The sequence below is a fragment of the Gallus gallus genome, chromosome 9, assembly GCF_016699485.2.
Source record: "Gallus gallus isolate bGalGal1 chromosome 9, bGalGal1.mat.broiler.GRCg7b, whole genome shotgun sequence".
NCBI lineage: Eukaryota > Metazoa > Chordata > Aves > Galliformes > Phasianidae > Gallus > Gallus gallus.
In genome coordinates this window covers 21,644,615-21,669,709 of record NC_052540.1, presented here as the reverse complement: position 1 = coordinate 21,669,709, position 25,095 = coordinate 21,644,615, and the positions used below count along the sequence as shown (strand labels likewise).

Below are 25,095 nucleotides of genomic sequence, written 5' to 3'. Positions count from 1 at the left end.
TCAGTTCAAGCACTGACTTGCCGGGCAAATCTTTCTTCACCCCAACGTTTGGGTTGTTACTTTTATTCTATTTCATAGTCTGCTTTCATAGACATTTTCACAGGTACTTGATATTTTCCATCTACTCCAAGTGTGATTACAGCTTGGTACATAACCGTTGCTGGCTAACTGCTGTGTTAAATTGAAAGGACAGCCCAGCCTTCAGCTCTCACGTGAGCCTAAGCCCTTCAGTTGCAGCACCTATAGGTACTCTTTGCCTTAATTTGAAGCAAGGCAGTGGTTGTCCCCAAGGGAACTCATCCACTTTGTGACCCGCCTGTATTGGCAATGTGAGTGTACCTATGAGCAAGGAGAAAACATGGGAAGAGCCAACAGCATTGAAATACTGTTTCCAAAGAATAAACTTTTATTGTTTTCTGAAAAACTGCGTACACACGTTCAGATCTGTTCAACCTTCAAAACATGTCTTAGTTTCCAAATAAACTTAGGAAGGCCTCATTCTTTGTAGCGCTGCTATTTACATTATACACTTCTCATTTTAATAACAGTAGCATCAGCTGATACATGCACTGTATAACTTATCATTTGGCAATGCTATGTGCTTCAAATGGAGAGTGAAAAACCAACAAACCTTCCACTGTTTGAGAAACGTCCCGCAGGCAATTAAAATAAATCTCATTTCTTCTTTATAAAGGAGATCTCTTGAAGCACTCAGGCATCATCCCTGCAGTTTTAAAAATATTACTTCCACTCTACTTACTGGATCATCTTCCCCTGGTGCAGCACTTTGCTTGCCTCAGTGAACGGGAGCAGAAATAAGGGACGGCTCAGCCTTTCTCAGGGGTGGCAGAGGTGCACCAACACAGAGCCCGTTCTGTTTCTTGGCATCATTTCCAGCCATCAGCAAGGTCACCTACAGGCTGATTTGTCACTATCTTATTTAGACTACCTAAAACCAGACGTGACAACTTACATGCAGACAATTGGAATCAAGTTGGAATCAAGTTCACACTCGTTATCACTTTCTCTTCTAATTTCTTATCCATTAAAATCCAGTAGCCAATAACCAGATATTTGCACTCAAATCATGCTGCGTTTTACTCATCTCCTTACATGCACTCACTTGGGTCAAGGGAAGCACGGTGTATTTTGCCACAGTACTCTGTTGGCTGAATGTCCTTCCATAATGCCATTCCTCACAGCCATCTTAAGCAGCCTCTGCTTAAAATGCTTCCCATACGCCAACATGGTGAAATCAGGCTGCTGGAAGTATAAAAACCATGTAATTCTGAACTGCCTGCCTTCTGTTATGCCAAAGAAGTTAAGTCCTGGAGGTGTTAGAGACTAGAAGATGCTCTTGAATGCAGGGGACTCGTGGGATGGGACTATTTTTCTTAGAGTGAGGCAGTGGAATATTAGGAAGTGTTGCATTCCAGAGGATGTGTTTCATTATCACACAACAAAAGCTGGCCTGGGTTTGATTTAACCAGGACTGTGCAGCCAGCAGGCAGTGCATTATTCTGGTTGTCAGCTATGGTGATTAAGCGAGCCGTATTTTGGAAGAGAAAATGGTATTTTCATAACTGCAAAACTTCTTCAGAATAAATACACAAGGTTGTAGAAGACGTTGCATTTCAGATGCTGTGAGAGCTGCTGATCACTGCTCAGCCAAGTTCAGTTCACCACGGACACCGTGCTGTCGGGCTGGACCCCAAATATCTGGGAGAAGAACTCAAAAGCCAAACGGACGTGGATGGGGACGAAGACATAGGCTGTGTACACCACCATTGCAAAAACAGTCACCATGATGGTGTGGAACATGGACTGCTCCCACGGCTCCAGCGCGTAGCTGCAGGTGATCAGCAGGTACTGGTAGTACAGCCAGTAGATATAGTCCTTCACACGCTTAATATCCATCGCCAGGTTCCAGTGGTTCTGAGACGGTGACCTGTAATGATAAGAAGCCCAGATTACAGCTGCAGTGGAACAAAGGACCTGGAGATAAAACCGGTGGGGTGACCATCATTGCAAGTCCAATTCCACCTGTAATTGTTCCACAAAATAAAGTTCAAAAGGAAATACAGTGCGTTGGTACCACCACCTGCCTCAGCTGCCCTGGGGTGGAGGCAGACTGCCTTCAGCTCTGGGAATTGCTGCCTGCAGTTATTCAAGTTGTATCAGTTGGGCACTCAGTTCCTGCATGGCGGTTATGAGTTTGGCTATTCATTCTACAGTAAGAATTAGAACTGCATTAGCTTGCAAAGGCACAGGGTTCAGGTGGAAGTCAGAGTGATAGGTATTTAAAAGGGAAGGCCTTGGGCCAGCTTCCATATGTGCTGACAGCAAGCTCTCAGACTGCAGCAAAGATGAAATTAAAAGGGCTGCTCTATAAAGTCTGCTTTCTTCTGATAATCATTTGTTATTACTCTGCAATTGTTGGGAATAAAGAAAGGACAAGCAATGAAGAGGAGAGAAAAGTCATCTCAAATTACATCTGTTTTCTCAGCTCATTCAGGTACATTACAGATTAAAAGACTATTTAGTGGAATTTACAAGTCTAGGAAGGAATTTCCTCTCAGGTAAATAGCATGATGCATTCACTGTTCCCATCTCCACACAAAGGAGAATGGCTGAGCAAGTATTAACTAGGAAGTGGGTTTTGCTTTCCACCCTTTCTAGTTACAAGCTGTTTTGCAGTATTTCGGATAATCCATAATTTCAGGTTGAAACCATGTAGCTAGAGAAAATGGGCAGAACACTGAGCAACTCTACAGGGCTGCACACATTAAACAGGTTAGCTCATGGCAAAAGGGAGCAACAGACTTCAGTCCTGCTTCCAGTGCATCACTTAGGTCTGCAATCTCTTGCCTAAAGCACCAGGCACTGAGATCCTTGGACACGTTAGGTTAGTGCTGTTGTGTAAAGGTTTTGTCCTACAGTTGCCTCTCCAGGAAGCCAACCAGCTCCCTCCATCTGTGCTTTGGCACAGACCTTCCATTTTAAACCTCCATCAGTGGCAAGGGTACAGGCTGGGGAGAAAGGTCTGCTGTGGGCTTCTGCCCTGGTATGAATGGAAGATGATTCCTTTGAGATAAATTATTTCAAGGCTGGACTCAGGAGAGGCCTTAGAACCTTGTAAATATTGCACAGATTGTAATAAAAAAGACACAGCTGGCAAGCTGTGACTCACTGGGAGCCAAGAGTGTCTCTATTTATACCTTCTGCAGAAAAGCATCATTTTTCAATGAAGAGGTTAAGCCCTTGCCTATAGGATTGAAAGTAGGATGATAACGGCCCTCTTCTGCTATCTAGGATTACAGTATTTACACTGGGGTTATACCTATGCTAGTTAAACTCATATCTCTCTGGGTAAATACTTGCTAAGCCTGACCGAGGGAGAACCGCTGGGCTGTGCTGTGCTGCTTGACCTCACCAGGCTATTGTTGGGGCTGTGGGTTTTGGGCATCAGGGGTTGTGCACTGATGCAGCCTTCTGGCCACAGCAGCACATGCACACATGTACATCAGTGCAGAGCTGACTCCCTTCACTGCGAGATGGAACAGCCAGAATAACAAAACATCTCCCCAGGCCGACTGTACTGATACTGGACCAGGCTGCAGGCTGAGCGCCGTCACTTAGGAGATGGTGCTGTTTTGGAGGGATACATGAATGTAGTATGAAGTAAATAAGCAGCGGACCTCTTGATTTATACCAGAGACAGCAGTGCAATTTTGCTAAATATCTCTAGCCTGAGGACTTCTTTTCAGTTCATGTTGGTCACTGATCCAAGTAACACGCGCTGCAATGGGACTCCTCCAGCCCTGCTCCTCCAGCATAAGCTGTCTGCGTGCAGGCTGCAGCACCTCCAAATGAATGATGGAGGTTGAGATAAGTAAAAGATCTTCAAATTACAGTCATGTCCTCACCACGAACACTTCCACTGCACCTAACCACCCAGACTTCCTCTGTTAGGAGCACGAGGGGTGGCTTGGAATAATGCAGTTCTAGATGCATAATTTATAAAAGGAAAATACAGACGAGAGGGAAGAAGCCCTCTTAAACCAGCTGCTCAGACAGTGAGATACCAGAACCCAGTGTTACTGTGGCACAGATACCTTTCCTGAAGGTATTCCCTCTGCATCAGCTGAGGCACAAGTCAGACTCCACAGCTCAACACCTCTTGCCTTCCACCCAGACCAGTCAGCTGCAGTGCTATCAGAAGCATTTTAAACAGGACTTGTCCTAAAGAAGCTTCTGCTTGCACTGTTAAGCATTACAGTGCTCTGTAACATTAAAGATACAGTCAGCAGGAGCTCCACATTGAAAGGGTCCTGTGCTAAACATTCATCAGTGTACAATATTCTGCATGGGAGGAGATAACGCGCTGTCAGGGAACTTCAGCTTAGTGCTCATTTGTCTACAAATTTCAATCCAAGTATTCAGCTGTGCTGTGGAAATGCCTTCCTGTTTAGAAGGCACGGGGCTGTTACAACCAGCTATGAGTAAAATGAATAGAATTCAGCTTATAAAGCCATTAAGCAATGATCCAGTTATTTTCAGCAATTTCACCTCCAAGGAAAAAGGCAAGAAGAGAAACCTGTAAAGCAGCTTTTATTGCTCTAAGTGGCAACCTGATTTTCTTGCTTGCTGACACACGTCTCTGATTAGGGCAGCTGAAAACATAAATCATCACCCAAAAAAGTATGCCAGGTTTCATTTAAGGGCACGCTTAATATAAAAAAATAATGGTACTGATAATCTTGATTTGCAGGGCTACAGCAGCGCTTGGTGGTACGATTTGGAGATGCCAGTGTTAAGTACTTTGCTATAGCTTTTCTGCCTTGTGTGACAGCCCCCTTGTTTTGGGGGCCCAGTCTGCAGCTCTGGGGGCTGAGGGGCATATGCCCAAATGCACACGCTGAGAATTTCCTGTGGATGGAAGTATTCCTGCAGAAGTGTGCAAGTCAGTTCGGCTACTAGAAGTATGGGTAGCCATGTTCATTGGATATTGAAAAATATGGATAAAGAATTTGCAGGTGGGCTTTAACTGCTCTCATCTGTAATCTTACTGTGACAGAGGTTTTTTGTCTACTGTTACTCAGACAGTCTGTCCTGACTTCTCTAAGGCACCAATCTTGTCCCTCTTAGTGCTGACATAACTCTGGGGTGACCCCATTGATTTTATGTAGGCTGACGTCTCTGAAAAATGCAAATGGAACGAGAAAGGGATTCACATTCCCAGTCTGTCGTGCACTCGCTTTAATATGTTTTATTCAGTGAGCACCAAACGGCGCATAATGAATGAAATGCAGGTCCTGTGGACAAGGAATCGGGAAGAAATGGGGATGAAATTTAGATGAGGCAGCAGTTAAAATGGTGTGGAAAATCTGAGTGCCAGCACTGCCTGGGGACACGGTCTGTGCTCTATTACAGCTGTGCTGCTCCAAATCTCTGCACGCAGCACAGCCCCTGGCCACGGTGTCAGCTCAGCCCAGCAAGCTGCCTGCCACCTCCCGCCAAGCACAGCCCTGCAGTACTTACATTTTAAATGCACCCCAAAGCTTGTTCTTCACAGGGAGGTAATGCCAGATAAAGAGCATCAATGAAAGGAACAGCAATGACCCGTAGACATTATGGGCTATTACGCACCATTACAAGCATCTTTGCATAAAGATTTTAATGAATATCCCCTCTCCTGTAATTCTGGATTAAAAACACACAGCAGCACTGAGGTTGCTTATGGTTTCTGTTCCTCAGTATTCGTCCCCCTGCACCAGCACTTCATCACATGTGTGGCCACATGTTGCTGCCAGCTGCTGTGCTGCAGGGAGCGTGCCAGTGAGCTCCATGTACACACATTTACTTGCCTCCATTCATGCACCCAACACCTGAATGAAGTTCAGCCTCGGTGACGTTTTACTACCAGCCATGACTCAGCCATTGTGAGCACTGGTCAACATGCTCTGACTGCAGCCAGGAGTTTTCTTGGAAAAACACCAAACTTCCAGGAATGGAAAAATACTTCAGGAGCAGAAGTAAGGGAATGGCATTTTCAGCCACATTTCTGCTTTACCCTGGGCTTCCTATCAGCTCCCCAACCTGTCAGCACAAACTGTCCTCCCTGCTGACATGTGTGGCAGCACATAGCTGCTATTTACTTCATTTGAATGAAAAAAAGATTAAATTACATGGAATAATAGAATCATGAAGGATGGAAAAGACCTCCAAGATCTCCAAGCCCAACACCACTGCATCCCCACCATGCCCACTGACCGTGTTCCTCAGTGCCACGTCTCCATGGTTCTTGGACACCTCTCTGGGCAGCCTGTGCCAATGATGCGTACAAGACTCAGGAATCTAACAAACACCTCTCACTGCTGACAAGAAGCCTTCCACTTGCCATGGGTAGCTTCCAGTAAGGCGGCAAAGCAGTAATCGATTGGCACGACAGGAAAGGCTGTGCCACACCTGCACAAAACCCAAGCTCAGCTTCCTCCTCTGCAGCTCTGAGCACAGACCTGGCCCCACGTGCACATGCCTTTGTCAATACTGTGACCATAGGCACCAGTTTGGAGCTATCATTGGCACTGGACTGCCACTATCATTGGCTGCCTGGACAGATCTGTAGTTGGAATAGTGGGACTTGGTCAGAGTCCCCCCTCTGCAACAAAGATATGCTTGGAGCACCTGTGTCCTGTTTTCTTCCTGTACCTATCTTAATACCAAACTAATTTTTCAAAGAACTTGCTTCAGACGCTGTCCTACCCAGCTATCTTGTACTTACGGTTGACAAGCTCCTTCCTTTCCAGCCTTCTCCATGCTGAGCATGCTCCAGGCTCTGCTCCTCTTCCCACGTTAGGACTCTGCGTTGGAGCAGAGCTGAGCTCCACTGATGAGTGCTGCTGGGGAAGGAAACATGAATTGGCACGGTGAGATCTCAGGGTTGGCTTTCCCTGCATCGTCAATGGACACATTAACAAGGTTTTGAAGAGAGCTGATTCCCAACAAGTCCTCAGATTTGTGACTAGGGACCAGCACCAGGACTGTATTGCAAATACTTAAAACATTTAGAGTTTCTGCAGAACAAAATCTTCTGTGAGGTATCTTACAGGACTCATGACCTTGCTCATGGGGGCTAACCTAAGCTACTTAAGACCTCAAAGCTTTGGGATGTTGGCTAGGTCTTTCAAGGGAACTTAAGATACTCTGAAGTTCTGAAGGCAATGATGACCCATTGCTCGACCCACAAAATAGCCAAGGATGGGCTTCAGAATATTTTACTTTCAAATGTATTTATTTTCATAGAGTCATAGAATGGCCTGGGTTGAAAAGGACCACAACGATCATCTAGTTTCAACCCCCCTGCTATGTGGAGGGTCGCCAACCAGCAGATCAGGCTGCCCAGAGCCACATCCAGCCTGGCCTTGAATGCCTCCAGGGATGGGGCATCCAGACAGAGTCCTTCCAGCAGGAGCTGAAAACAATAGCTGCTTTTGTACTGCGTGTAACATGAGAAGGTGAATCCTGTGTAGTGCTGACAGGTACTGGTGCAAGCAGGTCCCAACTCTCATGCAGGGGCATTTCCCTTGGGAAATGATGAGAGGCAGCAGCGTGGCACCACACCAGTTATCAGTCCATGAGGCAAAAAGAGACACGAAGTGAGACGCTTGCAAAAGATACAAAATAAAAAGGGAGATTTGCATTTTTCAGAAACCCCACAGATGTAATAAGGAACAACCTCCTTGGCAAGACACTTCATCCCTATGAGCTAACAGTTCTGAACTCTTGATCGAGGACACCCCTTATACACGGGGGATAGCAAAACCACCACTGAGTTTTGGAGAGGAGGAGATGAGAAGTGCCCCTGCACCCCTGGCAGCAGGGCAGGACACAGCTCTTCACTGCTGCACTGCACTGCTGTGCTGACATCCCTCTAAAGCAGCAGAAGCTGCACTTCACTACAGCCTGAGCCTTGGTGCCATGCGTCACTGGGTCATGCCTCCCAGCCACTCCCGTGGCACACAGTGACAGCAGCACCTTTTGGGGACTCTTTCATCCCATTGCCCATCCTGAGAAACAACACCCGCACGCTGCACAGAGCTGCCCTGCATTTCCCTGCCAAAACCGCAGCAGCCAGGATGCGCTCCAAGGGCTGCCTGAATTGCTCTCGCGGCAGTTATTTGTGCCGTGCTCGTAATACTGATGTGCAAAAGAAACAAACATCCCAAAGCATTTGTAAATACACAGCACCAGGCATGCAGATTAAGCAAATAGTGGGAATTCTCCTCGGTTGTCCCACCCCATCTCGTACAGCAGGGAGGCACTCCTGCACCTTTTCCCACTGGAAGGTAACTGGAAGGGACCCACAGCTCCAGGAAAGCAAAGAGCACACAGCAGGCAGAACAACCGCATCAGTCTGGGCAGCACCTTCACCTCCCCCCCACCCCGCCTTTCCACCTATTTCAGGGCACTTAGACTTGTTTTCAGCCAACCCCTGCAAAGGCAACCCATCCTCCTGACAGCCGCAGCGGCACCTGCATACCCCTCACTGCGGCTCTACAGCAACAAGTACAGAGAAACCTCGCATCCAGCAGCCCGTCCTTGTGCAACACCTCCCGCACCGGCTCCCTGCGGTCTCACTCCCGAGGCCTGGCCCAGTCCCGCACTCCCGGCGCAGTGCCGGTAGAACCGTCAGCGCGGCTCCGCTCCGCCAAGGTCACCCGCGCCCGACAGCGGGGAGCGCTGCGCGCCGCCCCCGCTCCTCTCGCACCGCCCGCGGGCAACGGAGCCCCGCACCGCCCTCACCTGCACCCCGCGCCGCTCCGCCCCGCTTCTCTCCGCGCCGCGCTGAAATACCTCCGCGGCCGCCCGCCCCGTTCCGAGCCTCTCCGCCCCGCTCCGCCCGCTGCCGCAGGAGCTCTGTGGTTCCCTGGCGCCGGGCGGCTGCGGGTGGCATCTGCTCGGGGAAGCTGCGTAACGCGCTCTGGCTCCTGGAGCCTTCCTCTGGGCACCTGGGGCCGGGCCGGCTTTCAGCTGCTGCTGCTCGGTGCTGCGGTCCGTAGGCTGCTAACGCAGCTCGCACTGCGGCTGGAAGGGGCTGAGAGCTGAGCGCTGTTGTGTGCTTCAGTGTGGCTGCAAGGAAGCTGTGTGCTGGGCATGCAGAGGGAAATTATGCTTGTGTATCAGAGGAGGTGTTCCCAGAAAAGAGATGAGTGAGCACATATGCCCAAGACTTTGAAATTCTGGGAAATACACAATGCTGAAATACAGGCAGCTTAGGTTTCCTGAGTTTATTCACCCCTCAATATCAAAAAGTGTATCTGAGTGTCCTGCTCGCAACCAAAGAGCTACTGAAGTTGAATTCACTGTACAAGTGAGGAATAAAACAGCAGATTGCATGCTGACTGCTCCCCTTGGCACGGCACACCAGGTGCAACCTCATTCACTGAGCCAGGCAGTGGCAGTGCTCATCTCATGGGGCTGATCCCATTTCTCAACCCTCCAAGTTGTCACTGCATTACAAAAGAATGACATTAGGAACATATCCTTTCCTTTAAGGTTATGGGTTTTGCTTTGAAGTGGCTGAGATGGGGCATCCCGATGTAGTTCCCGATGCCCCCTCCACTGCCATGTGGCTTGCATTTCATTTTGATGACAAAACCTCTTTCCTTCAGCTCCCAGGGAGGACAAGGAGGTGCTGAGAACTTGTCCCAGATGCTACTGGGACTGGGGCTGCCTCTGTGCCAGGTCCTTTGCCAGTGACCTGTCCCTATCCAGCATCAGGCAGCTCCCACAGCTGGGCAGAGGGATGAGCTGGGCTGGGCGAGCTGAAAAATCCAACGATATGGGCTGCATTACAAGGTGACAACAACTGGCTGCCAAAGGGACCACAGTGCATGGGCTGACCTGCAGTACTGCGGGGCCGCCTGCCGCTGCTCCGGCACAGACCAGTGTCTGCTGAAGGCCATAAAGGAACACAAACTGTTTCAAAGGCCAAATGTAACAACAGATATTGGATCTGTCCTTTTGCATTTGAGCACATTTTAATGATGCTTTAAAAACGCCTTTTCCTGGTATAGTATCTTTAAGAGGCGCTTGCACGAAGTAGTGCTGGCAGCAAAGGGGCAATCAGGATGCGACGCCCTCCCTCCCAGCTCACGCAGTAAGAACAGAGCCTCTTTCTCCTGCTGCTATTTTTATGGATGTTGACTGCAGAACTGATACTGGCTTAGTCTTTGATCCTAAAAATACTTACACAGAGGTTTTGTTTTAAGCTAACAAATAGATGCACTCCTTTCGAGCGCAGAGCAGAGCAGAGACACCCCACCGGTGACAGGGAACCACAGGAGCCTGCATGGAGTGTGCACAGGCAGCTCAGCCTGCAGAGAAGCCCCATGCCTGGGTGGATGGAGCTCAGTACAATGTGTGTTTTGTGAGTGGCTATCCCTCATCTTTCCCTCAGAAATACTTGCAGAAGCAGACCTAGCTGCCACCTTCCTTGGGGTCACCATCCCGACGCTCCAAACCTCATTGAACCCAAAGCTTCAGAATGCGTCACGCTCTTGGCACCACAAAAGTCATAGCAAAGTCATCAATTTATGAAGTATATAAAAAGAAGTCAGTCTGTTTCCTCCTCTAGCGCTCTGGAAGATCTCCTACCTTCCTTGTTTCACCACTGGAGATTTCTGTTAATTATTGCCAGGCATTTAAGCATTGGCTTTTGCTCCTGCAGGAAACATCCTGAAGATTACCCCCTTGAGACAGCAGCAACATTGCATCCCTGCTGCAAAGGCCAGCGGAGCATTTATAAAGCCAGAATGGTGCTCTGAATGTGTCCTGAGTCTGCAGTGCTCACCACGGGGCTCGTGTGCATTGCACACCAGGCTTTGCTGGCCGGGTATGCGCTGATCCCATTTGCTGCTGCTCCTTCCCGCAGTGGCTTCTGCCAAATTCAGCGTGGATTTAGGCACTGTCTGTATGCCTTGCTTTCTGCTCATCATTTCACCCATATCTGCCTGGCTTCATCCACCCCTGATTTAAGCCCCCAGGCTGTGAGGCTGCTTTTTAGGGATTAGGGCAACTCTGAGGGCACAAAAGGATGAACGTTCTAAAAATAAAGCCCTTCGTTTGTTAGCTGTCAGCATTTGTGCCATAATCTATGTGTGCCTTTGGTATTTGCAAACGTTGGATGGCAAATATTTACCAAGTATATCGGAGTGCCACGGTGATGATTTCATTAGCTCCGCTGAGTGTTGTGCACCTGTCTCCTGCAGATGGTGACTTCTGCTAATCCACAGGCAAGACCCTGCAGTTTTATTTGGGATAAGACTAGTTTGACTTGAAGCACAGAAGCAAAACTCCTGCAGGCAAATGTCCTGACAAAACTGTGCTCAAAGTCAGCCCCACAGATTAGAGAAGAACATTTTATCTAATTATGGGGCAGCTCAGATAAAGCAATCACCCCCATGGGACAGGTGTGAGGGCTGTGGGTGGTTATCTCTGCTCTGGGTTTAGCTGAACACCTGTCTGGGCACTGGTGGGAAGGTGCCTGCAGGGCTGGGTCTGATCCTACCCCATGGTGCAAATCCTTGGATTTTTGTGCAAGGTGGGATGCGTGGTCTGGTGTCACGGAAGCGCAGCATCACAGAGTTACAGGGGGCTGATGCACCCCTGGGTCCCTCCAGCCCATCACTGCCCCAACAGGGTCCCCAGAGCTGGTCCCAGCCCCAGGCCTGGGCGGCTCCTGGACATCCCCAAGGAGAAGACCTCAGCTCCTGTCCAGTCCCTGTGCCAGCGCTCCAGCACAGAAAGTCAGATTTGATGTTGCATGGGAAACTGCTTATATACAGCATCCTTTCATTGTCCTCATAAACATCAGCATCAAGGGGCAGATTCCAGCTGGGCAGTCCTGCCTGTGCTCTGGCTGGAGCAGAGGGGCTGGGTGCCATGCCAAGGCCTCTTAGCAGGCATAATTAGAAGGTAGGATTAATCAACACTGAGTACCAGGGCTGGGCAGAATCTAATCCTACATGATTCAGATCATATCTTGGTGAGCATACTGTACTCCTGATGAATCCCTTTGACAATACTAATTGCTACAGCCGATGTAATGGTCTATGTAAGCGAGTTTGTGATCTTTTGTTAGAACCTTGATCTGGTAAATGACCTACAGAAGATCTGAGCATGCCCATACCTAACCCTCACTCAGACATCAGGTGTGAGTGTTTGTCCTTGTGGATTAGAAATACCTCTTTCCGTAGGTGTTAATGGAAAAGCTATTGTTTGTATTGGCAGCCCTAGTTGACATCTTCCTAAATAATTGGCCCATTGGTGGGACCTGGAAAGGAAAACTTTTCTTTGGGAGCGTAATGCATCCCTCTGGAGAGGAAGGCCGTGCTTGGCTGTGTGGAGTGCCAGCTGGGTGTGCAGCTCTGGGTAACACCCCACTGCTGGTGAAGGCTTTCACTTCCGTTTGAACACACACCATTCTACCCACTATCTGCTTCATCTCCTTGTGCTCTTTCCCAATGCCATAGGAGCTCAGCCAGCTGCGTGAGTAATCCTGCTCATTCTGGTACGTTTCCTATGGGAAATTTCTGAAACCTTTTGTGTTACCCTTCTCTTTTCTACGTTCTGCCCATCATCCCGGCTCCGTCACAGCTATGCCTGCAGACAGGGAACTCCCTTCTTTGTCTTTCAGTTCTGGTCACAGAACTGTGCCGTATTTCACATGGTATATGACAAAGCTCCTCACTGCACTTGGAGCCCAAAGTGGGCTCCATCACCTCACAGACAGCAGCTACTGCCATGGAAATCCATCTAATTTCCAGCCTACGAAGGCATGGTTTTATTCTCTCTCTTCCTTTTCAAAGCCTCCTACAAGAGAAGGAAAGGAATTCCTCTGCTGCTAATCCATTCAGGAGATCCAATAAATACACGTTATAATTTATTTATAATATTAATTTATTACTATTGTACATTTGCCTACACTATTCTGTTGGAGATTCTCTGCTGCTACTGGGTGAGGAGCAGGGGAGGAGGGGGAGAACTTTGGGCTCCTCCCATGGCACCTCCAGGGGTAATGAGGAGAACTGTACGTGGGACAAGGACAGGGTTTGGTGGGTGGCAGTGTAACCCTGCCAAGCATGGGATGCTTTCACTCAGGAAAGTCCCCTGCACAGGCAGCAGTGAGTGCTTGTGCTTTTTGGGAGTTGCCAACGCCATGAGCATCTCACTGCCTTTTGGAGCAGGCTGTGGTGTGAAATGAGGCAGCTCCTGTTGCTGTGCCCCTGCTGCCTCACACCTCTTAAATGGACCATTGTGTTTCTAAGGTGGTTAATTTTCACCTTGCATGGGCATGAGGAGCTTGTTCCAAAGACATCAGTAGGAATCTTTCCTCTGACTTTAGTTTTGATCCAAAGTCTTGCACATCTAGTTTGTATGTCAGAACAAACAATTCTCTCCCTCTCTTGGGGCACTTTGATATTGCAAATACCACCACCTCCCACCAAGTTCTGAGTTCACCACAAGTCACAGGCCATTTCATTCCCAGGTTTCTGCCTGCTCTGGGGATTATGAGGTTGCAGCACTCACCTTTTAAAACACCGTGATTCCAAGTGGTGCAACCTTGCCCTATTACAAAACACACACTTGCCAAGGCAAAGGAGAGTTCAGGCTAAAGCAAAGTAGATATTTCCAGTTCTGTATTTCCAGTTCTGTATTTCCAGGGGGAGTTGTGACATGTCCCAATGTAGCATTGTGCCATGAGGAGCAGGATGAGCAGCTCTGTGGGGTAAAGCTGGCTGTTGCGGAGATCTTCAAGCACATTGCGTCGTCAGAGGGTTATTAACTTGGGTATTTTCAGGCCGGTGTTCAAATAGGTGATGATTGCAGTGTTCGTGATGGGATAACATGGGTAGGACAAGAGGTTTGGCTAAAGCACTTTTCCTTGGATAAGCTGTGTTGGACAGAGAGGTGTTGCCCACCTCTTACAATCACAGAACTGTGAAGGCTGGAGAAGTCATAGCAGGGGGTTGAAACCAGATGATCATTGTGGTCCTTTTCAACCCAGGCCATTCTATGATTCTATGCATATCCAACCTGACCCTCCCCTGAGACAACTTGAGCCTCTTGCCCAATTGCTGGCTACCTGGGTAAGGCAATCAGAAACACAGCTTGCTGCCTCTGCGTTCCACTGGCTGTAGTTTCTGGGTTGATACCCCTTAAATATCCCAAGCCATGACTCATTTCCTCCCAAATGATGAGAGTGGAAAAGGTTAAATGCAATTACATTTGGGATTATTGTCATTTTCCTCCTCGAGCCTGAGCCTTTTACACACAAGGCTTGGAGCTGACTTTTCTAAATGAAATCTGCCATTTTCTGCAATCACAAGGTTTTAAGAGATTAAGCTCTAAGAATACCAAATATTATAAGTCTCATTAGAAGCTGCAGGTCAGCAGCATGGCTGCTTCTCAATACAGCACCTCCCTTTTGAAAAAGCACAACCCCCCGATTTTAATGAAATTCTGCCTTTCCGAAGGGAACCCGGCAGGCATATGGAGACAGAGGGACCCTCCGTGGTTTCTGAAAGAATTAGACAGACGCTGGTAATGTTGGGCTTGCTCATCAGGGCTGGAATATAATGTCTTAAAACCCAGCACCTGCCCTCTGCTGGTGATGCCGGCATCCGCCTTCGGTGTCTGCTGGAACTGGGAAAAGCCCCCTCGGAGTCCAGCGGTCAGACAGGGGAAATTCATTTATCCGTGCAAACTGATGGTAGTTTCGTACCTGGGAACTGCTGCAGCACTGCTGTGAGTTCACTGTTTCCTCGCTCCGAAAAGCAAAACCACTGTATTTGAATCTGAATATTGGGGTGTGAATGTTACAACCTGGACTCTCTGCTGCTTAGATGCGCTCTGCGTGGGATGCGCGGCGCGGTGCAATGCGGTGCGGTGCGCTCAGGATCCCGGCGCAGGGGAGGAGGTGAACATTTTCCCTGCTGGAGAAGAGATTGCGTTTGGGCAGGCAGGAAAACACGGGCCAATGTTGCTCTCTAGCGGCCCAGCCGTGTCTGCGCGGCTAAGCCGTGTGCTAAGGGATGCGAGGAGCGAGCTGTGCCGACCTCACCCGCTTCGGGCTTTGCTTAACAAAGTCACTCACAGCTCATGGCTATTTGTAGGAGTCAATGCGATGTTTATCGGATCATTCAGGCCCGTATGAGATGCAGGAAAATATGGAGTCTGAGGGGAATTGATGTTTTGGATCGCTTTGATAGCAGTTTAAAAATAGTCAGCTATAAATAATCACAGAATCACAGAATTGTAGGGGCTGGAAGGGACCTCCAGAGATCATTGAGTCCAGCCTCCCTGCAAAGCAGGCTCTGTACAGCAGGCAATGCTGTTAGCTTGCAGTACGCTCTATGCAGGACGCACATCCTTTGGGGTTATTTCATCTCAGAACATGAAATGCTGGGATACGCACCAGAAGGAGTGGAGTGGCTGCTTCAGCTGCAGGACATTCCAGTGAAGAAGTGTAAAGGCAGTACATTCGTTTTAGCACTTAACCCTGGGAATTCAGAGACATCCACAAGTGTGGGTAGGAAAGAAGTTTCTGTGCTGGCAGAACAGCCTCCAGGGAGCATGGCCCTGCCAACAGATATCATCTCTCCTGCAAGCTGGCACTGAGGGGACAGGGAGAAACAATCCCACCACTTGCTATGAGCAAAGGCACTGCTATTGAGAATGGTTTTCTTCCTTTTTCTTTAAGCAGCCTGAATGTACACCGGAGAAGCAGGGTTCTGTGACAGCCCCAGGCTGAAGCACAAAGGCAGAGTGGGGTGAAACAGGGGACCAGGAAATCCGATCACTTCTACCCTTAGCCTGCTCCAGTTTCCAGAGGAACACAATGGATGTGTTTCTTAGGTGGAAGCATCTGTACAGTGGTGACAAAGGAGACCCTACACTGGTTTGGAGCCGGACCACTGCAGCTGAGCTGGTTATGGTGAAGCACATGCTGTTGCGGGGCAATCTGGTCTCAAAAAGAGCCACAGAGAGCAGCACCAGCATAGGAACTTCAGCCCGAGGAGCCACAAGCACTGCTGGGCTGCGATTCCCCTCTCTCACATAAGTGCATGTTACAAATAGCTTAAATATGCATTTAGGAGCCCTCAGAGTGATCGACTCGATAGGATGTAATAGGGATCATGAAGTTCTCACAGTTCTTAAATAACTCCCTCCATGCTTATTTTTGTGAAATGGGAGCTGTTGGACCTTTCCAGCCATTATGCCTTAAACTGCAATAAATCTCTATAGAGGTGTAGCTGTGCTGCCAGGCAGCAGGCTTGGGAAATTGCAAACAACACATGGAGTGGAGCCTGTGGGGTACACTGCCATAGAGTGATGCAGTTTTTTTTTCCAGCCTTATTTACCCCTTGATATCTGAATCTCAGCAACACTAAACTCAATTATACTTTTAAGAGGAGACAGTTGTCTCCCTTTGTAGCCAATGAAAACTCCTGCAGCAGTATTTCTATTCTGGGGTCAAGCGTTTTAGAATCCCATGTGAGCAGTAGCTCAGTTTCTTCCACAAATAACTTGGACTGCAGAGAGGGGAGAGCCAAGGGTCTCTGGGGATATCCTGCTTGACCATGGTCATGGTGGGGGGTTGGCATTGGGGTTGCCAGGGTCAGTGAGGGAAGAGTTTGGCCTGTAATTAATGTTTCCCACTTCGTGCTTTGGCTTGCAAACCAGCTGTGCTTTGCTGTGTGGGGGCTGTTTGGCACCTGGTGGCATAGACACCAGGAGGCTGTGCCTGGTGTTGCTCTGCTTTGGGTTTGTATTGCACCAACAAGCAAGCCTGCCTTTCCATGTAAGACAGGAGCTGAACCTCCAAGGTCTGGTTTCTTGTTGCTCTGCATTTCCAGGTTTCTTCTGCAAAGTTGTCCTTACTGATTTGTCTGTGGTTACCCGTATGGGTTTCCAAAGTTAGCAGGCTCTGTACGTGCAGGGTGTCCATGAATTTCAACAGAGCCTTGTCCAAGCTCACCACTAGTTTAAGAGCAACTCTCCTATGCAGAAATGAGTTGCTGGTGAGGATGATGCTTCTGTGAGGAGCTGCTTCATGCTACTTGAAGCTTCCTACAGGATGAACCCCCATGCTGGCCTTTGGCAAGCCCCAGGAGGCGCTCAAGGTGTCCCTGTAGTTATCAGCAGGTGCCAGCCCTTCTTACCAATGGCTGGAGGTCACATCTGGAGCTATCAGCAGCACTGCCACGGCATTTTTCCATTGTCAGCTCTGCAAATTTCAGTCTGAAACAGTTATCTGCAAATATGCAAAGCTAGGAGTGTGCTTCAAATGTACTTTGAAGGAGTGTTAATGGACCACATGCATCATTTATATCACCGAGATGTAGATTCTAGAGCCCCGAATAAACAAAGTGATTAATCTAGTGTTAAATCTTAATTTACACTCTCAATCTGTGAGTTTTCCAAACTGCTTCAGTAACTCAATAAGCACTGTATAATTTTAAAACCTGTGGTTGTCACATAATCTACTAATACTATTCTAGGCTGCTACTATTCAAGCTGTTCAAGAAAATACCCTAACTCAAGATTAAAGTGGAATTTCTCGCTTAAGCTTTAGTGTGCAGTGAATATGGCATTAAATTGAAGCTCCTGAAAGAGCAGCTCTGGTGAATATGGAGGCAACACAGTAAAATGCAGTAATCTTGGTTAAAAATGGTTGATTTTGCCCCACTGAGTAACCTCAGTTGTTAAAGACAGGACCCATTTGGACAGGTTTTGTCTGGAGATTCAGATCTCTGCCAAACCAACTCAACCCTTCTGCAGAAGGGCCCAAATGTTGTTGGTACACCAATGGCCTTGAATTGAGAAGTGCTCTGTTTGAGATTTGGTAGGGAAGAGCTGCTCATGTAGCAGCTTTTCTTAATGAGAATGAGCCCAAGACTCAAAGTCCTTGAATTCCACCACTGGTGGTGTCCCCCAGCAGCCTGAATCACAGCTCTTAAAGGGGTTGACCAGTTCCCATGCTGTAAGCTGCTCATGGTTTCATATCTCTTGGCTGCAATGTGCCAACCCAAACGGCTGCTGGCAATGCTATGATCTGGGAGATTTCAGGCTGTTTGCTTCCTCCTTGGCTGTAGCACCAACATGGAAATGCTTTAGGCTTACACCAACTGCCTGGGACTTGAGTTTTGTCCTTGATTTAGGTCTCACCCACAGGCTGGTGTTGATGCCTTTTGTCTGCAATTTATGCGTTCCAGGCTACAGCTTTGCCAGAAATTTAATTTCTGAAGACCCAACGATTTGAAATTCATTTTAACACACTGAATCCAATTACGACATTGAAAATGGTTATTAATTTGTTTTTAAATAACTGTTTCAATTCCAGACCTGAACTCTGTGGTCAGCAGTTCCAAATGAGCAGTAGCAGGCTGCGGGGACTGCGACAAGCACGTGTCCAGTACGGAGTAGCTCTGCAAAACTCATTGATTTCTCTGGAACAGTCTGAAAAGATGGTGAATCAATCCAGCCCGGTATGCTCAGTAATAAACTATCCTTAATCAACTTTTTATTGCTGAAAGCTGTAGACCGTTGTGCAGGAAAAGGTAGTTTCGCAGTTCCAAATAAATCACGGAGGCTCACAATTCCCTCAGCTTCTATTAAAGGAGAATTGATTGTTTTCTGCAGCCTGCCTGAAACAAGAAGCCTTTCTTGTCCGGCACTGAGCTCTGAGTGTGCTGGTATGTAGTAAATTCAGCCTGATTGATGGAGGTGGTCTTCTTGCTCGTGTTTCACCAACACAAGGCAAAGCAAGGCAGCCTCGCATTCCTGCGTCTCACTGCATCCTGCGTGGGGCTGGGAAAGCTCAGAACAAACAATGGTCCATGTTGGTGTCATGGGGAAAGGAGGGAGTGTTTTGTTATCTGGGGGACAGGAAGGATAATCAATTAATTGCAGAGGGCTGATCAGGGCTGATAAGGTTTAGAACAACACCGCAGCAACCCTCCTGCTTTGGGTATCTACAGAAGAGCTGAGGATTGAGCGCTACTGTGGCCATGCAGCATTTTGGCAAGAGTAGAGTCTCTTAATGCTCAAAAAAACCTTTTTTTTTTTGTCTCAAGAACCAAAGAAGTCCCATGTGAAGAGCAGTGTCCCAGCCTGGGGAAAGTGCTTGAATTTCCTCGGATATCGATGTCACCCCGGTCCTTTCAGGGGACATCACCAACCACCCCCTCTCTCTGAACCATCCGAGCTCTCATTGGCCACAGCAGCAGCACTCAATCAAATAAAACAGATTTTCTCCAAAAATAAGCTTGTCTCTTTCATCAAAGGGCCGTTGAGGGCAGGTCATCCTGGGAGAGGGACTGTGTACAAGGTAGGGGATTATCCACACGGTCAGTTGGTCTTCAGTTGGGATATTTGTATTGAACTCATAGAATTTAGGACAGAGTGGCTGTATGATTTGTCTCAAGGGAGGTTACTGCCCGTGATGAATGCAGAGCTGCAGGAAGATCTGGGTTTTCAAGCTGCTGTTTAAAAAGATGAATTCTTCATATTTTGTATGCACTGGGAATAATAGCCTTTCCTGCTGGTGGGATTCAAATGGATGGCTTCAGAATCGCTGCTGGTGAGCTAATACAATGACAACCTCCCAGACATTGGCTTTATTAAGAAAAAAAAAAGAAAAGTATTTATATATATTTTTGGAATAGGCTTGACCTTTATAATGAAGAGCTGTCTAACAGTCCCTTGCTGTAAGCAATTTATTTTCTAAGCAGACTGGTAAGGTGTGTTTTTTTATTAATTATGTTTTTCCAGTACTTGCTGGCAGTCCATCAGTCCAGCTGTGTAACAGGACAGTATCTGGTTTTCCAACTCATTGCAGAAGTGGTTTCTAGCAGTAAAATGCAGATTGGTTCTGACTTGAAATTGCTTTACCATTTCTTCACAAAGCCTCCAAAGCTGTGGCCCTGCAGTGCTGTGCTTTGCCTCTCCCTTACAGCAGAACGGCACTCCTGGTCTCCAGTGCTGGCTGTTCCCATCCTGGAGGTGAGGATTGGGGTTGGGTTGCTCTACCCCTTCCCTCTGGCATCAACCAGGCTTCATGGGGAGGTTATCAGGAGCTGGTTGGGGACAAATGCAACAGAATTGTCCTGTCCTAGTGCAGCGAGACATGCATGGAGATGGGATGCAGTAATAATCTGTGATAATTTATCTCTTCCTGGAGTTGGTGGAGTGAAGAGTGAGTCAAACAACAGCAATAGGCAACAGCGCTCAATGGGCATTTTTTGTGGATTGTTTAATAGCTTTGCCATCAAATAATTCAGTTTTTCATGAGGGCCACTTGTATGTGAAAAAAAAAATCACAATCCTTTCCTCTATAACATAATTCTTTAAGATGGAAAGTTTTTAATCTAACTGTCAAATATCTGAAGTCGGGTGGGACCTCCTACTGCCCTCCAGATGGCAGGGGCAGCCCCTGTTTCTCCTGGAGGCTCTTCCATGTAACGAAGCACATTCATTGCTAGAGGAAGGTTAGGTTACAGGTTGAGCAAGAAAGGGAGTCTGTTCTGTTTGTATTTACAAGTCAACACACAGGATTAAGAAAGAAACAAAGATGCTTTATATGACAAGTCATCTGAGAGGCATCACCTGTGCTATAGGAAAAAAAAAACACAATCCTTGCTTGGTTCTTTTTTTCTGGTTCAGCTAAACCACCTGTTTGAAAAGAATGGAACTGAAAGTTTGCACTTAAAGAATGTACAAGTCTGGAAGCTCCGCCAGTAGCAGAGAGAAAAATTGATTTGATGACTTATGAATACTTCATGATTTTAGGTTGTTGTTGTTGTTTTTTTTTTAATTTATTCTATTACAGCAGAAGTTTTACAATGGGCAATTGCTTAACTCTAAAGTCCTTACTGAATTATTCCTAATCGTATATATGGGGGAGATGTGACCACTGTGATTGCACAGCTCCCATTGGTCCCCTGGTGCCACGGGAGCGCTTCCAGCCAATGCAAATTGATGGCTGTGGCTCAGCATGGGGAGTGGGTAGGAGGTTTTATTAATTTTTGCCTTCTCATCTCCATCAAAAGAGAGACTTTGTAATGTTACCTATCAGGCACATGTCCCCAGGGGATGGCGCTGCCATTGTTCTTATGTCCTGTGAGCAGTTTGGCTGTGGTGGGAGAGGCCGACGTTTCTCATCATGAAAGAGAAGCGGGTGATGGTTTGGATCAAAAAAACAAAAAGTGTATTGAAGGGGATGGAAAGTGCAAGAGAAGAGACAGTGAGTGTAGGACACCCAGTGATTGCATCCGCTTCTCCCCACAGCTGCCATGCGGAGCCCACCGGTGGCCATCTCAGCATCTGTGCTGCTGCTGCTGGTGGCCGTGCAGGCAGCCCCAAAGGTGACCCCAGTGGTGATGCTCACCAAACCAAAGCCACTCCAGCTGCCAGATGCCGCCGTGCCCTCCTTCACCCCCAACGCAGTGAAAAGCTCTGGCCCCGCAGCCCCGGGCAGAGCCCAGCTGCCCTCCTCCAGCCCCGCATTCCAAGCGGCCACCACGCTCTTCCCATTCGAGAACGACACGCTGGATGCTGCCGACTTCTTCTTCAACTGCTGTGACTGCTGTCCCCCCGCTGGTGCACCCCAGGGGCTGCCGGGGGAGCCGGGCCCTCCAGGTGCAAACCAGAACAGAGTTATTTGCTCTTGCACCAGGTGGCTCTGCACAGCCTATCTCACCATGTCACAGGATTTTGTCTCTTTTATTCTGCTGCTGAAATGTGTAGCTATAGAGTGCTGAAGTCTAATGTTGTTATAATGAATAGTGCATTAGTCTGCAAATGCTTGCTTTGATAGCACTTAGATTGGAGCCAGAAACTATTCAGCCAAGGGAGGGTGGTAAAAATGACAAAATAATTCTTAATACAACACACTCAAGGGATTTTCACCTCCCATAGCTCGGGAGGCTGCGGAAGGCTTTGTGCTCGTGGTGTGGATGGAGAAGTTCTCGTCCCACACGGGTTGTGTTGTGACAGTTGGAGCTGCTGGAGGCTGCCCCCAGCCTTGCATCCCCAGGTGGATGAAAAGCTACAAAAAAAGGAGCTGACTGGTGCACGCCTTCCCACCTGCTGCTTGTGCAGCGTGCAGCCGCCCGCCGGATCCTACTCCTGTATTTGCAGATTTAATTCTTTTTAAAGAGAGGGGGCAATTACGAAGCTAGGGGAGCTCCTTAGATGCGCTCAAATATTAAAGGCAGATTACTTGTGATGTTTTATGAATGCCTGAGCCCCCGCGGCTCTGAGGCAGCTGAAAGTTGGTTTTAAAAAATGTTGAATGATAACCAAGAGCAAAATGCAAAGCGCTGTAAGATTTGGGGATTGCAGCAGTGAAAGCAAAGGCTGGGGAGCCGTGTGCCTGACCAGGGCATCCCCGTAGCCTCGAGTGAGGCCCCACTGCCCCACCGCCCCTCTCCCTTTTGTCCCTGCAATATTTCAGCTGTGGTGCCTGCAGCACACAGGGAGCAGGGTCAGGACTAACCTGCTTGTGTTACGTTCAGTTTGCATGGCTGTGTGACAGCAAATAAAACAGCCAGCTCTTACCAGGGGGATGCAAACGGAGCTTCCTTTGATCCATCTCTTGATGGCATGCTGCTTAGCTGATATCTCGAGTATTCTCTATATAGTTAAACCTTTGAGTTACTAAGATAGTCTTGTTGATGTGATTACATTACAGGTCCTAAGGGGGAGAAGGGAGATGCCGGTCTGCAAGGTCTGCCAGGAGCTCCGGGACCTCAGGGTCCAAAAGGCTTTAAAGGAGAAAGAGGTAAAGCAGGCTAACTTCCCATTGGGAAATAAATGCTGTTGTCCTCATTGGATACCACATCACTGCAGGAAAATTGTTTGGCAGTCCTGAAATGAGAAATGCAGAGGTGTCTTCTCCATCTTGCAGCACCCAGCAGCAATAACTTCCCAGTAAGGTGCAGATTAGGGGCAGAAATCCAACTTTAGGGTGAGACGGAGCTGTCTGTGCACTGAGGCTTAGTGCTGTGAGATGCAGCTGAGGTCTGTGAAGGCAATTCTTGGAAACTAGCATTGCTCACTGTGCTGAGGAATGTGCAAAATGGTACCAGTCCCTTTCTGTATAACGATTTCTGTGCTACAGATGCTATTGCTAATGTCATATTCATGGTGCAATGTCCTAGGAGGCAAAGGGGAGCAAGGCGAGCGAGGAGCAAGTGGAAGCCCTGGTTATCCAGGCAAGCCTGGGCTGCAAGGTATGTAACACGGAATAGTGTGTTGGACTTTCCCTTTGCTGGTGATGCCTCTCCATCTCCAGACACTCCAGTACTAATGCCTTTAACCTTTTTTCTTCCCCAACATTGTCTTAGGTGAAGCTGGAGTAAAAGGCAATAAGGGCAACTACGGCTTCCCTGGGCTGAAGGGACAAAAGGGGTCCAAAGGGGACACTTGTGAGAATGGCACCAAAGGGGACAAGGGAGACAGGGGGGACGTTGGAGACCCGGGGGTGGGTGGTGAACAGGGTGACAAAGGGGAAAAGGGGGACACTGGGGACAAAGGGTATTGTGGGGAGCCGGGGGGGAGAGGTCCAAAGGGGGAAAGAGGGATAGGTGGGACAAAGGGAGAAAAAGGCAGCAAAGGAGAGATGGGGGACGAGGGCGTTCAGGGGGCTGAGGGAAAGCAGGGGGAAAAGGGTGAGCAAGGAAGTAAGGGTGACAAAGGGGACCTGGGCCCAGCTGGTGTGACGGGACCGTCTGGGCCCAAGGGGGTAGCAGGCAGCAAGGGGGGGCGAGGGGCACCGGGGAGGAAAGGTGCCCGTGGGGCCAAGGGTGCCCGTGGGGATGCTGCCAAGCTCCTGAGATCGGCCTTCAGCGCGGGGCTGTCCAAGCCCTACCCTCCGCCCAACGTCCCCATCCGATTCGACAAGATTTTGTACAACGAGCAGGATGACTACAACCCTGCCACAGGGAAATTCAACTGCAGCGTGCCCGGGGCGTACGTCTTTGCCTACCACCTGACGGTGAGAGGGCGACCGGCCCGTGTCAGCCTGGTGGCCCGCAGCAGGAAGGTGGCCAAGGCCCGTGAGACGCTTTATGGGCAGGAGATTGACCAGGCCTCCTTTCTGACCATCCTCAAGCTGAGCGCGGGCGACCAGGTGTGGCTGGAGGTGGCAAGGGACTGGAATGGGGTCTATGTCAGCGCTGAGGATGACAGCACCTTCACAGGGTTTCTTCTGTACCCAGATGTTTTTGAGGTCCTGCTATAGATTTAAAGGGTAAAGCCGTTACTGAGGAATGTCCCTTTCTCTCCACCCTTGAGATATGAGCATTGGTTTGGCAATGCGGCGGTGTATTGGTTTAATTCCTAGGTTTTGTGATCTTGTTACAAAAATAGACTTGTCAAATAGTGATTAATTTTAACTAGGGGCTCCAAGAAGCAGCACATCCTTTGTGCAGGTGGTGACAGCTGAGAGAAAGCATTGCCCAAGCACCAGCAGGACTAACACAGGGTTGGGGAAACCCAAGGGGCTTCACATCATGGACTGGAGGCTCATCGAATTACACGATGAAGCTCATTATCCGACTGAAATTTCAATAAAGCCAGCTCCAACAATCCTTGCATGATCAAAACTCCTCTGGACATCAGTACTGGTAACCACTGGAAGGTCGTGGATGTGCTAAAGGCTGTAGGGTTTGATTCATAGAGCCGAATCCAAAACAAACGTGAGCACTGACTTTCTTCAAATCACGTGTAAAGATGTAAAGGTATTATATCAATGAATCAGTGTTATGTAGCACTTTAGACTTGGTTGTGAATGATATAAAAGTTTATCTAAGAGAGCACTGGGTCCTTTGGATCAACGTAAAATACCTCCTGAAGGAAAAACATACTCTTAACCTTCAAAAGTAAGCAGAGGAGATGCTCAGTGCATGCTGTAAGGCTGCTCTGAAGGCCACGCTGCTGAGCCACTGCTGCTTCCACTGGTGCTGCTGGAATGGCCCTGGGCTGCTGGGAGCACTGTGGGAGGCAGCGAGAGGCGGCTTTGGCACT

General features: G+C 48.4%; 2 protein-coding genes across 14 annotated transcripts; one reads left to right on the top strand and one right to left on the bottom strand.

Moving 5' to 3' along the window:
* Positions 1–383: 383 nt before the first annotated feature.
* On the bottom strand, positions 384–9,096 carry SPTSSB (serine palmitoyltransferase, small subunit B). 13 transcript variants are annotated; one of them, XM_015291674.4, is made up of 3 exons: positions 8,806–9,096; positions 6,785–6,902; positions 384–1,948 (listed from the first exon to the last, which is right to left on the bottom strand). In XM_015291674.4, the coding sequence occupies exons 2-3, from the start codon at positions 6,826–6,828 to the stop codon at positions 1,675–1,677; spliced, it is 318 nt and encodes a 105-aa protein (XP_015147160.1). In that variant the 5' UTR covers positions 6,829–6,902; positions 8,806–9,096; the 3' UTR covers positions 384–1,674.
* A 3,358-nt stretch (positions 9,097–12,454) lies between these two features.
* On the top strand, positions 12,455–24,884 carry OTOL1 (otolin 1). The gene is made up of 5 exons (XM_015291764.3): positions 12,455–12,574; positions 21,355–21,705; positions 22,760–22,849; positions 23,229–23,300; positions 23,415–24,884. Exons 2-5 carry the CDS (start codon positions 21,360–21,362, stop codon positions 24,308–24,310), a joined length of 1,404 nt encoding a protein of 467 aa, XP_015147250.2. The 5' UTR covers positions 12,455–12,574; positions 21,355–21,359; the 3' UTR covers positions 24,311–24,884.
* Positions 24,885–25,095: the final 211 nt, after the last annotated feature.

Coding starts and splice junctions, on each gene's coding strand:
- SPTSSB (XM_015291674.4), bottom strand. CDS start 6,828: ATGCTCAGCATGGAGAAGGCTGGAAAGGAAGGAGCTTGTCAACC. Junction 1,949..6,784: donor AAGGAAGGAGCTTGTCAACC/GTAAGTACAAGA, acceptor TTATCATTACAG/GTCACCGTCTCAGAACCACT.
- OTOL1 (XM_015291764.3), top strand. CDS start 21,360: ATGCGGAGCCCACCGGTGGCCATCTCAGCATCTGTGCTGCTGCTGCTG. Junction 22,850..23,228: donor AGGCTTTAAAGGAGAAAGAG/GTAAAGCAGGCT, acceptor GCAATGTCCTAG/GAGGCAAAGGGGAGCAAGGC. Junction 23,301..23,414: donor AGGCAAGCCTGGGCTGCAAG/GTATGTAACACG, acceptor ACATTGTCTTAG/GTGAAGCTGGAGTAAAAGGC.